We start from the raw sequence: 13,566 nt of genomic DNA, 5'->3' as shown, positions 1-13,566 counted from the left end.
AGGGATCCGAGTGGAACGGCGAGACTACAGGGAGTGGAGATAAAGAAGGTGGAGGATTTCAAGTAATTAGGGTCAAGAGTCTGGAGAAGTTTGGGGAGGCGGTGAAGAGATGTGCTCAAGTCTTGTCAAAATCTTCCTGTCGTGGCAACAGGACTTGAATTTCTTCAAGTCACCCCTCATCCGAGAGGCTTCTCCAGCTCTCACGGCCTGTGGGGAGTTTCCCCACTACAACTGTCAGGGTTGCAGTTGGGTCTAGGTAATCCCCAAAAGTTGCTCCTTTTGAGGATTACCTGGATAATCCAGGTTCTCACCTAACGACACCCCTATTAGCAAAGCAACCCCCTTCGACCTAGTTTTTGCCAATCGACTCTTCCATTCACATCTTCCATTCACGTGTACTGGACATACAGAGGGATCGAGATCCCACGGTGGCATGAAATTAGCGATATGATAATAACAATAGAGCGCAAAGTAAGAGTAAAATGCACCGTTACATTAAACAGTAAATATGAGGTATGGAGTATAAAGTGCACGTACATACAGACTGATATTTGACGCCATGAGAGTGGCAGCAGAGGGTTTTTCTGTTTTGTTTTGTGCAAAGGTCATAGTAGCGTGATGGTTTATGGTGCAATTTCAACATGATGGTTTTCTCAAGCCATCATTAACTGGACCCAAACAAAACCCTGGCAGTTATATTGGGAACCCCCCCCCCCCCCGAGGCCATTAGAAGATGGTGAATTCTTCTCGTCGAGTTATTCTCGTTGCGGCAAATGGACTTGAATTTCTTCAGTTCTGCCTGAAATGTCTTCAAGTGAAGAAACTCAAGTCCAGTTGCCATGACAAGATTTTAACCCTGGTGCGATCTTAACATTGTGTTTACTCACCTTGTCCTACGGGTCAAAAATGACCCATAAGACAATCTTTGTACCCTAGTGGTGTACAGCCCACATGGAAACATAAGCAAAAAAAGAAGTATCACTTTTTCTAATTATGGGGTCTCTTTAGGAAAAGTCATAAAATTTCAAGTTGGAAAAAAAATAGGTTATACATGGTAGTAGGTCACTTTTGACCCCCAAGACAACACAAGGGTTAACAAGAAGTCACCATGTGACCTGGAGACGAGACAAATGTGCCCAAGCGGGTTGAAGGCGGGTTGTCTGGCTTAGAGACGGACGCATCGACAAGCAGGGATGAAGATATCGCGGTTCTCCGCGGGAGTGAAGAAGGTGGCTGGGATCACCGACGAGTCCGTCGGATGTTTCGGACATGGACGGTGGGTGGGATAGGGAAGTTTCGGATGAAGGATGCTGAGGTTGGACCTACCGGAAGACCAGTGACGCCATTTAAAGATGGACTGACATGTAGTCAGTTGGTGAGCGAGGAGGAGATACAGAAAATCAGATTTGCTGGAGGAAGGTGATTCGATGATAACAACAAACAGAAAAAGAAATTCACTTTAACCTCAAATTAGTCCCGATCGTTAGATTACCAGAAGCCTTTTTACCTTTATCCTTTCTCTGGCTCAATGTGTCTTCGCACCCCCCCGTGTTATTGCGTATATAAATCCTGCCAATGAGCCTTAAACAACAAGCCTGCCTATTAAACGCCGTTTCTCCATAACCCTCTGGGCTTCTGCTTCTCTTTCCTGTTTTGAGATGTCTCCCCCGCCGCCATACTTACATAACTCCCCCCCAAACGCTGCGTTCGGTCTAATTCGGTGTAACGTCGATTGAATCGTTCTCTGGCCTCCAATTAGTTAGCCAACTTGCTAAGCGGATGCTCACGCCTACATAGAAATCCGATGTTAAAAAAAAAAAGAAAACATTACAAGCGTCTTCCGAAGTCAAGGTCGACGTCGACGACAACGCGAATCATTTGCGCGTCGGGTGCGAATCGCGCGTCTCCGCCCCGATTCCGTCTCCGGCGGAAGATCGATCATTTCCCCGCAAAATTTGATTTAAAAGCGACAAGACAGGATATCATAAAACTTCACCTCAAAAACAGGCCCGGAGCTTTTGGATGAGATCCAATTCCCCCTTTGCCGTCGCCGCTGTCAGGAAGTTGTATTCATCCCCGTTTTTCATTTTCTCTTGTAACCGCGGGAGGGGGGGGGGCGGTTGTCAAGACTTATAGGCTCTGCTGTGCTGTTTGCTTGACGGTATTTATAATTGGACGCCGTCAGGAGCGTCCGGCGCGCCGCGGCCGTGCTGTTTGTTTGGGCAGCTGTGGGATTTTCAACACCGTTGTGAGATGGTTCGCACATCAACAACCGGAGGAAGGTGCTGTCTGAATTGTGGGGGGGGTGTGAGCATGAAATGATAAGCGTTTAAAAAAAAAAAAAAAAAAAAAAAAAGAGGCGTCGGGAGTACGGGTGAAGACGAATTCGAAAAAGCGAGCGGGAGGTCGCGTATCGAGCGAAGATGAACGGCTACGGCGCGTTCGTCAACAAGGATTCAGCGCAAACAACACGTCAGATTTATATCTTCAACTTTGATGGAAAAGAAAGCCGGAAAATACGGCGTCGGAGCTGCTGCGAAGCCGCTTGAAGGGGTTTGTCCTTTTTCTCTCTCTGGCTGTTGTCCACTCGCAAGAAAGACCGCCGGGACTTATCTGAACGCGCAGCTGCGATCAAATCACATACGCTTCAGATATAATTGAGCCATTACGGCCCGCTCCCCCGCCGAGCCGTACAATGTCTGCGTGGGTGTCCTCTTAATCAACACCGCTCCCGCAGATTAAGGGTGCAGGGAGGCACGGGTCATGACTGGGCTTGTCGGGCGGTCGGAGCAGAATGTACCGCGGGGGGATCGGTTTGACAACCGGAGGAGGCGGCGTGATGAGAGAGAGCGGAATAACAGGAAGCGGGACTACGGTGCTTCGCCTTGTGCCTTCGGGGTGAATCCCAGCTACCCGCGCCCGATCCTGAGCCGCTTGTCCGACGTGGACGGTGGAAAGAAGTGGAGTGCGTTCCCTCATGAGTTGATTCATTCGTTATCTGTAGCGCTTAGCCTGCTAGCGTGGTCACAGTAGCCTATCCCTGCTGTCACTGGTCAAAGGGAGGGGTTTGTCCTGGAAGGCTAAAGATGGGGACGGACAAAGACTCACCCTCTCATTTACGCATGATATAGAAAAATGATCATTCATTCTCTCATTTATAGATAAGAAAGAGACATTCAGACATTCACTCCCTCCTAAATTCACTTCCATATGTAGGAGAAGGTACAAACTGCAAACAGAATTGAACCAGGGGCCTTTGTGACGGTGAGTGGGAAAATAAATAAACGAAAAAAACAACACCCTCCCCTAAAAAAACAATAACAAACAAAAAAAAAAACAAATAAACAAAATAAATTAAATAAAACGAAACAAAACAAAATAAAATAAAATAAAATAAAATGAAATTAAACAAAATAAAACAAAATGAATTAAATACAACAAAATAAGATAAAATAAAATGAAAAAAATAAAATGAAATAAAATAAAATAAAATATAATGAAATAAAATAAAATAAAATAAAATAAAATAAAATAAAACAACACAAAACAAAACAAAACAAAACAAAACAAAATAAAATAAAACAACACAAAACAAAACAAAAAAAACCAAAATAAAATAAAATAAAATAAAATAAAATAAAATAAAATAAAATAAAATGAAATAAAATAAAATAAGATAATAGTCGTTTTACTCTGTTGTGTTCACTGATAAATTGTAAACAGCATGACACGGAGAACATGCACTATTGTTTCACCCCTGCGCGCCGGTGCTCTGTTTGCGTGGACGCCGTTGCGTCCACAGCAGCCGGTTTCTGCGTGGGGGCGTAAGAGCGCGAAACCACGAGGGGGAGACAAAGCTTTTTCTGTTCTTTTTTTCATGATTTCTACCCCCCTCTCGGCAGTCAAACAGTCGATTCACGGAGTCAAATAAAACCGATCAAGTGGAATGAGGGAGGAAGAGGAAGCCCCGCGTGTATCCCCCACGCGTGGGAAGCGCAGGGTTGAGGTGAATACGCGAAGTGATTTAACTCTTCATCCTGTGAGTTTTTATCTGAAACCATCTACCATCCTCGTCTTTCCCCGAACCTGTAGAGGGTCTAACCCACGCAGCTTCGGGTGAGGGTGGGGTGTGGGCGTGGGGTGTGGGGTGGGGTGGGGGGGGTCTTTTGTCTCCACAGAATGACACACGGCGCGTCCATTTAAAACTTGACGAACGCATTCCAAGGCGGAGGCGCCCACCAATGGGCTTGGAGGAAGGCGAGGCTCCCCCCCACTCACCCACCCACTCCACGCCCCCCCCCCACCCACCCACCCACTCCGTCTAAGCAGGAGCGGGTGAAGTTTGAGCCGCCAGTGTGCAGCTGCAGCGGGAGAATGCTGCTGCAGCCCGGCGGCGGCGCGACGTCCTCCGGCTTCCCGTCGTGATCCACGCAACTTTACGCGCTCGGCTTCATCCGCGAGGGAGCGTGGGGGGGCAGGACACGCAGGAGTAGGAGGAGGTTTGCACGCAACAAAGTTCAAGGCAAGTCCCCCCCCCACACACAGTCGCTTCTCCCCGCAAATGGCTCGGATCGCGCTTCCACGCATGACCGACGCCGGTTCGGTTCTTCTGGCGTTGATTCTCACGACCGCCGCCGCCGCCGCCGCCGCCGCGGGGGGGTTCGACAGCCACGGATTGTCGTACGCCCTGAGGTCCGAAGTGTCCGAGGACACGGTGCTAGTGGCCAACAACGGGATCCGTGTGCCTTTCGGGAGATCCGTCTCCGTGGATCCCATCAACGACCTGGTGATCCAGGTCCAACCCGGAGACAGGTGCGCCATCACCGTCCTGGACAACGACCCGCTGTCCCAGAGGCCCGGATCCCTGTCCCCCAAAAAGTTCCCCTGCGAATTCGGACCCAACGACGTGAAGTACTCCCACTTCGGCTCCAGGAGCCCGCCGAGGGACAGGGTGAAACTGCAACTCAGGTACGACACCCGGACGGACACCATCATCATCCCCTTCATGATGGAGGTGGAGGTGATGTTCACGCAGCTGGAGGTGCTGACCAAAAACATGCCGCTCACCGTGGAGAAGCTGCTCGGCACCAGCAACCCGGTCGACAGGCGGGTGCTGGAATTTACGTTCGACCGGAGGGCGCAGCGGTGCAAAATAGCGTCCCTGTCCGGCGGCGCGCTGCCCAGGTACGGCGAACTTGTGGACGAAAGCCGCGGGAACATGGTGGACTGCGACGAATTCACCAAACTGAACGTCCGCTACCGGCACACCTTCGCCCTCAAGTCCCCGAGCAGGGATTACGTCCCCATGCTGGTGGAGTTGCACGACGCAGAAGGTAACCTGCTGAAGCAGGAGTTTTTCCAGATTCTCGTGAGGATAAGAGAAGGAGAGGAGAACACGGCCCCCAAGCCCAGCTTCGTGGCGATGATGATGATGGAGGTGGACCAGTTCGTGATGACCGCCGTCACCACCGACATGCTGGCGGCGGAGGACGCGGAGTCCGATCCCGACCGGTTGATTTTCAACATCACCTCCCCGCTGTCCTACGAGGAGGGCTACATCGTGAGCACCGACGACAGGAACTTACCGATAACCTCCTTCTACCAGGGCGACCTCCAAGATTTAAAAATCGCCTACAAGCCCCCCGCCGTGGACTCGGACGCCGAGCGGATTTTCCAGATCGAGTTCGAGGTCGTGGACACGGAGGGCGCGGTGTCGGACCCCTTCGCGTTCATGATCGTCGTCAAGCCCATGAACACCTTGGCGCCCGTGGTGACCAAAAACACCGGGCAGCTGCTGTACGAGGGTCAGTCCCGGCCTCTGTCCAGCTCGCGAAACCTGGAGATCAGCGACGAGGACGACCTGGAGAAAGTGAAAATCGCCGTGATCGGCGGGCTGAGGCACGGGGTTTTGACCGTCCTCGACCCCGGGAGGAAGTTTTTCACCCCCGCCGACCTCGACGCCGGGAGGGTCGTCTATCAGCACGACGGCAGCGACACTTACAGCGACAACATCATCTTCAGGATGACGGACGGCTCCAACGAGGTGGAGTTCCTGTTTCCGATCACCATCGTGCCGACCGACGACGAACCCCCCATCATCAACGCCAACACCGGGGCGATTCTTTTCAAAAACCAAATGATGCCGATCTCCTCGCTCATGCTCAGCGCGGCGGACATCGACTCGGAGGATTCCACCGTAAAATTCACGGTGAAACCTCCCTTCTCCGCCGTCGGAAAGGTGCTGCTGCGTCAGTCCGAGGCGCCGGAGGACCCCTCCACCTGGAAATTCAACACGCGGGACGAGATGTACGAGAAAGCGGTTACCGAGTGGCTGCAGCAGGACATAACGGACGGCAAGTTGTTTTACAAACACGTCGGACCTCACAGCACCGGCACCGTCATGGATCAGTTTGTGTTCGCGGTTCAGGACGACAACGATCCGCCCAACCGCTCAGGTGAGAGCTCGTTCATCGTCAAAATACTACCCGTCGACGACATCCCGCCCGAGAGGTACCCCGGCACCACCTCCCACATGACCGTGCACGAGTATCAGCTCACTTACTTTCGGAAGAAGTTTCTCCGCTACACCGATCTGGACTCGGAGGATCGGGATCTGAAGTACACCGTCGTCCAGCCGCCGACGGACACGGACGAGAACAACCCCGTCGCGTTGGGATCCCTGGTATTGACCGACAGCCCCGACGTAGAAGTCACCACTTTTAATCAGGCGCAAATTAACCATCACAAGATAGCTTACAAACCGCCCGACCTGGAGCTCGGCATCACCACGCACGTTCTGCAGTTCAGATACACCGTCGAGGACGTGTCTGGAAATAGCGTCGACGGGGATTTCACCATATTCCTGAAGCCGGTGGATAACAAGCCGCCCCAAATCACCAACTCGGGGTTCACGCTGTTGGAACGCGGCACGCACACCGTCACCAGCGCCGAGCTGTACACCTCGGACACGGACACGGACGGCGAGCAGATCTCCTTCGCCGTCGTTCAGCCCCCGCGGCACGGCCGGATAACCTTTTCCTTCGCCGACATGACCAAAGGGGACACTTTCGGCTTAGGGGACATCGAAAACGGTCGCATCTCCTACGTGCACAACGGGGACGAGTCCTCGGCGGATTCGATACAAATAGACGTCAGCGACGGCGTCCACGTGGTTCCGATCACCGTGAAGATAAACGTGAAGCCGATCGACGACGAGACCCCGACTATCAGCCTCCCGGCCGGCACCATCGGTTCCTACATAGATGTGCTGGAAAACGGAGCCACGGAGATAACCAGCAACGTCATCCAGGGGCGAGACGAGGACACGGACGATCTCCGTTTGACCTTCATCGTTGAGGACGCGCCGACGCTGGGCGAAATCCTGGTCAAGGGCGTCCCCTCCGGCATCTTCACCCAGGCCGACGTCATCAACGGCCACGTGGTTTACGCGCACACCGGCGGGGAGATCGGCCAGACCACGGCGGAGGACTTCTTCAACCTCACTCTGACCGACATGTCCGACGAGTGGACCGTCGGGGGCAACAAGATCACCGGTGTCAGAGTGCACGTCACCGTCCTCCCCCTGGACAGTCAGGCTCCGGAGGTCTTCGTCGGGCCGCAGTTCACCGTCGTGGAAGGAGAGAAGAATATCATTCGGATCCTTCACATCAGCGCCGACGACGTGGACACCCCCAACGAGGACCTGCTCTGCACCATCATCGTGCAGCCGACGTCGGGCTACGTGGAAAACATCTCCCCGGCCCCCGGCTCGGAGAAATCCAGATCCGGGACGGCCATAAGTGCTTTCACCATCAAGGACATCAGACAGAATCACATTTACTATGTTCAAAGCATCCACAAAGGAGTCGAGCCGGTGGAGGACAGGTTTACTTTCAGATGCTCTGATGGCATCAATTTCTCTGAAAGGCACTTTTTTCCGATCTCCATAATCCCCGCAAACGACGAAAAGCCCGAGATTTACATGAGAGAGTTCGTCGTTATGGAGGGCATGAACGTAGTCATCGATACGCCCATTTTGAACGCCGCCGACGCGGATATCCCCCCGGATCGGCTCACGTTTATCATCTCCAAACCCCCGGAGCACGGTTTTATTCTTAATCAGCTGACGACCGGCACCGTCCCCGTCTCGAACTTCACCCTGGATCAGATCAGGGAGGCCTCGAGCGTCGTCTACGAACACGACGACTCCGAGACCACGGAGGACAGATTCGATATCGTTCTCACCGACGGAAAGTTTCGCGTGGAGAAAACCGTGATCGTCATGATCATCCCGGTGGATGACGAAACCCCGAGAATGGCGATCAACGACGGCCTCGAAATCGAGGTGGGCGACGTCAAAGTCGTCGACGGCGACGTTTTGAAGGCTACCGATCTGGACTCGGAGGACGGCGCTTTAACTTACATCATCCGCTACGGGCCGAGTCAAGGCTACCTGCAGAAAGCCACGCCTTTCGGGACGCCGCAAAACGTCACGGTCGGGACGAATTTCACGCAGGACGACCTGGACCGGGGTTACATCACGTACGTGCACAACGGACAGGAGGGCATCCGAGACCTGGTCAAATTCGACGTCACCGACGGCGTCAACCCTCTGATCGACAGATACTTCTACATCACGGTGGGAGGCATCGACATGGTTTTCCCAGACGTGGTCAGCAAAGGCGTTTCCCTCAAAGAGGGCGGAAAGGTCACTCTCACGACGGACCTGCTCAGCACCAGCGACCTGAACAGCCCGGACGAACACTTGGTTTTCACGATCACCCGAGCGCCGATGAGGGGGCACCTGGAGTGTACCGACGTTCCCGGGATGCCCGTTTCCTCCTTCACGCAGCTTCAACTGGCGGGAAACAAAGTCTACTACATCCACACGGCCGATGACGAAGTGAAAATGGACAGCTTCGAGTTCGAGGTGACCGATGGCTACAACCCGGTTTTCCGCACCTTCCGCATATCCATCAGCGACGTCGACAACAAAAAGCCGGTGGTGACGGTTCACGGCCTGGTGGCGACGGAGGGCGACAACAAACTCATCACACCGTTTGAGCTAACGGTGGAGGACAGAGACACCGTTGACCGCCTCCTGAAGTTCACCGTCACTCAAATCCCCGTTCACGGTCGCCTGCTCTTTAACAACAGCCGGCCCGTCACCTCCTTTACAAAGCAGGACCTGAATGAGAACATGATCAGCTACAAGCACGACGGCACGGAGAGCACGGAGGACAGTTTTTCCTTCACGGTCACCGACGGCACCCACACAGACTTCTACGTCTTCCCCGACACGGTGTACGAGACTCGGAAACCCCAGGTCATGAAGATCACCGTCCTCCCGCTGGATAACGGAGTCCCTCAAGTTGTAGTGAACAGGGGCGCGCCGACGTTGAGGGTCCTAGAGAGCGGTCACCCGGGGTTCGTGATCACCAGCAAAATTCTCAAAGCCGAAGACCGAGACAGCGTTCGCGGCTCCGTCACCTTCGGGATCACCGTCCCTCCGGAGCACGGCTACCTGATCAACCTCGCCAAGGGGAACGCCACCATCACCGCGTTCACGCAAGGTAAGGCCGGGATTTACGATTCAGGAAATTCACATTGGGGCAACTCGCGTAGATGTCGCAAAAAAAAAAAAAAAAAAAAAAAAAAAAAAAATCCGACGACACAGATTCCGAGATCAAAATTTTAAGAACCCCCCCCCCCGTGAATATTGAGATTTAGCCATGGCGTTAGTTTGCGCGCCTCAAAAGAACTAAGCGGGATTTAAATTCTCACAGCACATCCCCTGTTTCACATTGAATCAATTTACGTTGGAAACAATATATATATATATATATATATACACTGCTCAAAAAAATAAAGGGAACACTTAAAAAACACATCCTAGATCTAAATGAATGAAATATTCTCATGAAATACTTTGCTCTTTACTCAGTTGAATGTGCTGACAACAAAATCACACAAAAATGATCAATGGAAATCAATTGTATCAACCCATGGAGGTCTGGATTAGGAATCACACTCAAAATTAAAGTGTAAAAACAAACTCCAGGCGGATCCAACTTTGATGTAATGTCCTTAAAACAAGTCAAAATGAATCTGTGTTGCTTCCTGAGTGGACACTATGATTTCACACAAGTGTGATTGACTTGGAGTTACGTTGTGTTGTTCAAGTGTTCCCTTTTATTTTTTTGAGCAGTATATATATATATTCACACATATTCACTCTTTTGGCAGCTAGAGGCTGGCAGCCTCGGGCGGCTCAAATTTCCCAGAGAGGAGAGCCCAATGTACAGTCGGTAATGATTTGTGCATAACCAGGACGGAGAATATATACATGCGTAAATAGTTGCGCCGTGTCGCGATTGGAGGAATGTTGATGAATGATATGAACGTGCCGACATTTTGATGTTAGTGAGTGTACCCGGAAAATGCAAGCTGTCACGGCCGTCATTGGCATATGGGGAATATTCATGTACCCTCCCCTCCCAAGCTTTTATTTACCGAACAACTGTGAGATACCCCTCCAGCCCCGGGAGGCCTGTTCAATATTTCAACAGCTCTCACCAGAGTAAACAGGCAGTAAATAAAGAAACCGTCTCCTGGGCATTTAGAAGTTCTGCCAATGTATTTTATGTATCACTCCCTTTGAAGGAAAAATGATTTAGCATCAAATATTAAAGACGGCAAGAGCTGTAAACTTCTTAAACTCGAAGAGCCCCCTTCTATAGCCTGTTTGGCAGCGCCGGGACGGCAGGCTGAGCGCTGAGAATAGCGCTTTTACGTTCAATGTCATTTTCAAGTTGTTGTTTTATTTTCCCGCCTCCACGTTTCCCCGGGACCGTGCAGTCTGAACATTATATCAAACGGCTTGCTTTCTCAGAACCGAAACGCCGTGACAAGTCGTCTGTAGAGATGAGATAGTAACAGGTGTTCCTATGTGACACCCACGCCGAATGAAATGCGTTTTTTTTTTTTTTTTTTTTTATGAGGGCGGGAAAACAACGCGACGATATCAATATTAACACCAACGCATGTTGATTCCACAGCGGAGATAGATGACATGAACATATGCTACATCCTGAGGGAGGGCGACACCGCGTCCAACGACGTCTTCCAGTTTTCCATCGAGGACAACGGTAAGCGTTGTTAAATTTTCCCCTCCTCACGGGCCCGTCTGAGTCCTCGTCGAGGCGACCGCGGCTCAAATTTGGGATGTTTGCGAAGCCTTGTGTTTGACTTGGCTCTCCGGAAAGGTGACGCGCAGCTTTTGTGCATTTCAACTGTGTCCAAATTTTATAAAATTACTAAATATCAGGGCACAAGCACAAGCCAGTGTCTTTTCTCGCCGGATAAATTCAAACAGGGAGGGCATCCGGCATAAAACCAAATATTTGGATTCAATTGAATTGAATCAAGACTCGAGGGAAAGAAGTCCAAGGTGGACTAGAGAAGGTTAGAGGGAGCTGTGTTGCCCCTTTGTAGACCTAGAAAAAGCATACAACAGGGTGCTGAAAGAGGAACTGTGGTATTGCACGAGGACGCCTGGAGTGACAGAGAGGTATATTGGACTGGTGCAGGACATGTATGCTGTAAGACAGACGCGAGCTGTGCTGTAGGTGTGACCGACAAGTTCAAAGTGGGTGCGGGACGACTTCAGGAGTCAGCTCTGAGCTCCTTCTTGTTTGCAGTGGTGATGGAAAGGCAGACAGATGAGGTTAGACAGGAATGTCCATGGACCATGATGTTTGGAGATTACATTGTGATCTGCGGTGAAAGCAGGGAGCAGGTGGAGCGACATCTCGAGAGATAGAGGTTTGCCATTTAGAGCAGAGGAATGAAGGTTACCCGTAGCAAGATATAATATGTGTGTGAATGAATGGAACCCCAAGTGAAACGCTGAGGCTACAGGGAATGCAGATAAAGAAGGTGAAGGGTTTCAAGTACTTAGGGTCAACAGTCCGGGGCAGTGGAGAGTGTGTAAAACTGGTGAAGAAACAAGTTCATGATTTTAATGGCCGGAGAAAAGCGTCAGGGGTGATAAGACTATCGGCCACAATAAAAGGAAAGGTGTTCAAGACAGTGGTGAAGCCAGCAATGCCGTATGGTTCAGAGACATTGAGGAAAAGTCAGGAAGCAGAGCTGGAGGCAGCAGAGGTAAGGATGTTGGGGTTCTCTTTGGGAGCGACGAGGGCGGATAGAATCAGGAACAAAGTCCACAACACGTGTTAGATGTTCTGGATATTAAGTCAGACTGAGATGGTTTGGCCACGTGCAGAGGAGGGATGGTGAATATAATGGTGTAAGGAACTGCCGGGCAGGAGGTCAAGAGAAAGACCAATTAGAAGATTTATGGATCTAGCGAAAGAGGACATGGAGTTAGTCGGTGTGTGAGGATACAGAGACTAGGGTTAGACGGAGGAGGTGATTGGCTACGGCAACCCCTGAAAGGAACAGCCGAAAGCAAAGAAGGCTCAATATTAAGGGACGTGATTAATTTTTTTTTTTTTTTTTCTTTTTAATGTGATTAATTTTTTTTTTTCCCGTGACAACCCAATGGTTTTTTAATGCCGGCCCTCCCTGATTTTCGACAGTTATGATGGATTCAGCGAGCCACTAATTAGTAGAACTAAGAGAAGAACAAAAAAAAAATAATAAAAAAACACTTCCCTCTCCAGTCGATTTGTAATGAGACACAGCGCTCGCTGAATTGTCGGGAGGCATTGCCGGTGTTGCAGATTAGCAGAAACAGCGTGTCTGACAGCGTGTCCTTTCCGCCACCCTTCAGTGGTGATGAGCGTAACAAAAGGACCTCTCTAATAGGGCCCCTCTTTCCCACATGCACCTCGGAGGGGCCCCGTGCACGTCAACCCCCCTCCACCCCCCCACACAATCTGTTTACTCTGCGTTACGCCGTTTCCGCAGTTGAATAATGACAGGTTAACATAATGGCGATAGGTTAGCGGGGGGGCTAATATGCGCTGGGCGTAATGGAAAGGGAATGGGGGGGCGGCTGGTTATCGGTTTCCGAGCAACTCGCGCTCGGAGGCTCTTTTTGTTGTCGGTCGTTGAAGTTCGCTCGGTCGTTTTCCCCTCCTCGTCCTTTTCGCCGTTGTTTTGATTGAAATTTTCTCTCTCTCTCTCTCTTTCTCCCCTCAGCGCTATCTCTTCCCCGGCGCGCTCGATGCTTGATCGCGTATTTGCATTCCTCATTGGTATTACCTTTTTACCGGCTCTGCCTCCAGTCATTTACACTGCCTTTAGCTGTAATAAGAGGATTTAGAGCTGCACATTTCTTCCACGATTCTCATGAATAGTTATATATTCCAAAGGAAATTGCACGGCTGAGGCGCATCACGCATATTTAAAATGTCATTATTTGACACTCTTCGGTTACGGGTCGCTTTACGGTGGCGCCCTTAACGGCTCGGGGAAATTAATGAAAAGTCTTGCCGGCCCATTTAGATCCGCCGCGCCGCAGCTAGCGAATCTGTTTTTTTGAGCGTACCTTCCCCTCCGCCTCCTCCACCCCCAGACGGCGCCTCCGGCTCTTTGAAC

At 51.0% G+C, this 13,566-nt stretch overlaps 1 protein-coding gene across 1 annotated transcript in view; it reads left to right on the top strand.

Moving 5' to 3' along the window:
* Positions 1 to 4,561: 4,561 nt before the first annotated feature.
* The window catches only part of frem2b (FRAS1 related extracellular matrix 2b), a 79,490-nt gene continuing 70,485 nt past the window's right edge, over positions 4,562 to 13,566 (top strand). The window contains exons 1-2 of the mRNA XM_086164952.1: positions 4,562 to 9,572; positions 11,058 to 11,147. Coding sequence (XP_086021078.1) covers positions 4,562 to 9,572; positions 11,058 to 11,147 — 5,101 coding nt within the window. The remainder of the gene's footprint in view (positions 9,573 to 11,057; positions 11,148 to 13,566) is intronic.

Source organism: Fistularia commersonii, chromosome 18, assembly GCF_037954325.1.
Source record: "Fistularia commersonii isolate RoL2024-O1a breed Wild chromosome 18, RoL_Fcom_v1.0, whole genome shotgun sequence".
In the NCBI taxonomy this organism is placed as follows: Eukaryota; Metazoa; Chordata; class Actinopteri; order Syngnathiformes; family Fistulariidae; genus Fistularia; species Fistularia commersonii.
The sequence above is the reverse complement of the archived record's forward strand: the minus strand, read 5'-3'. Positions and strand labels throughout refer to the sequence as shown.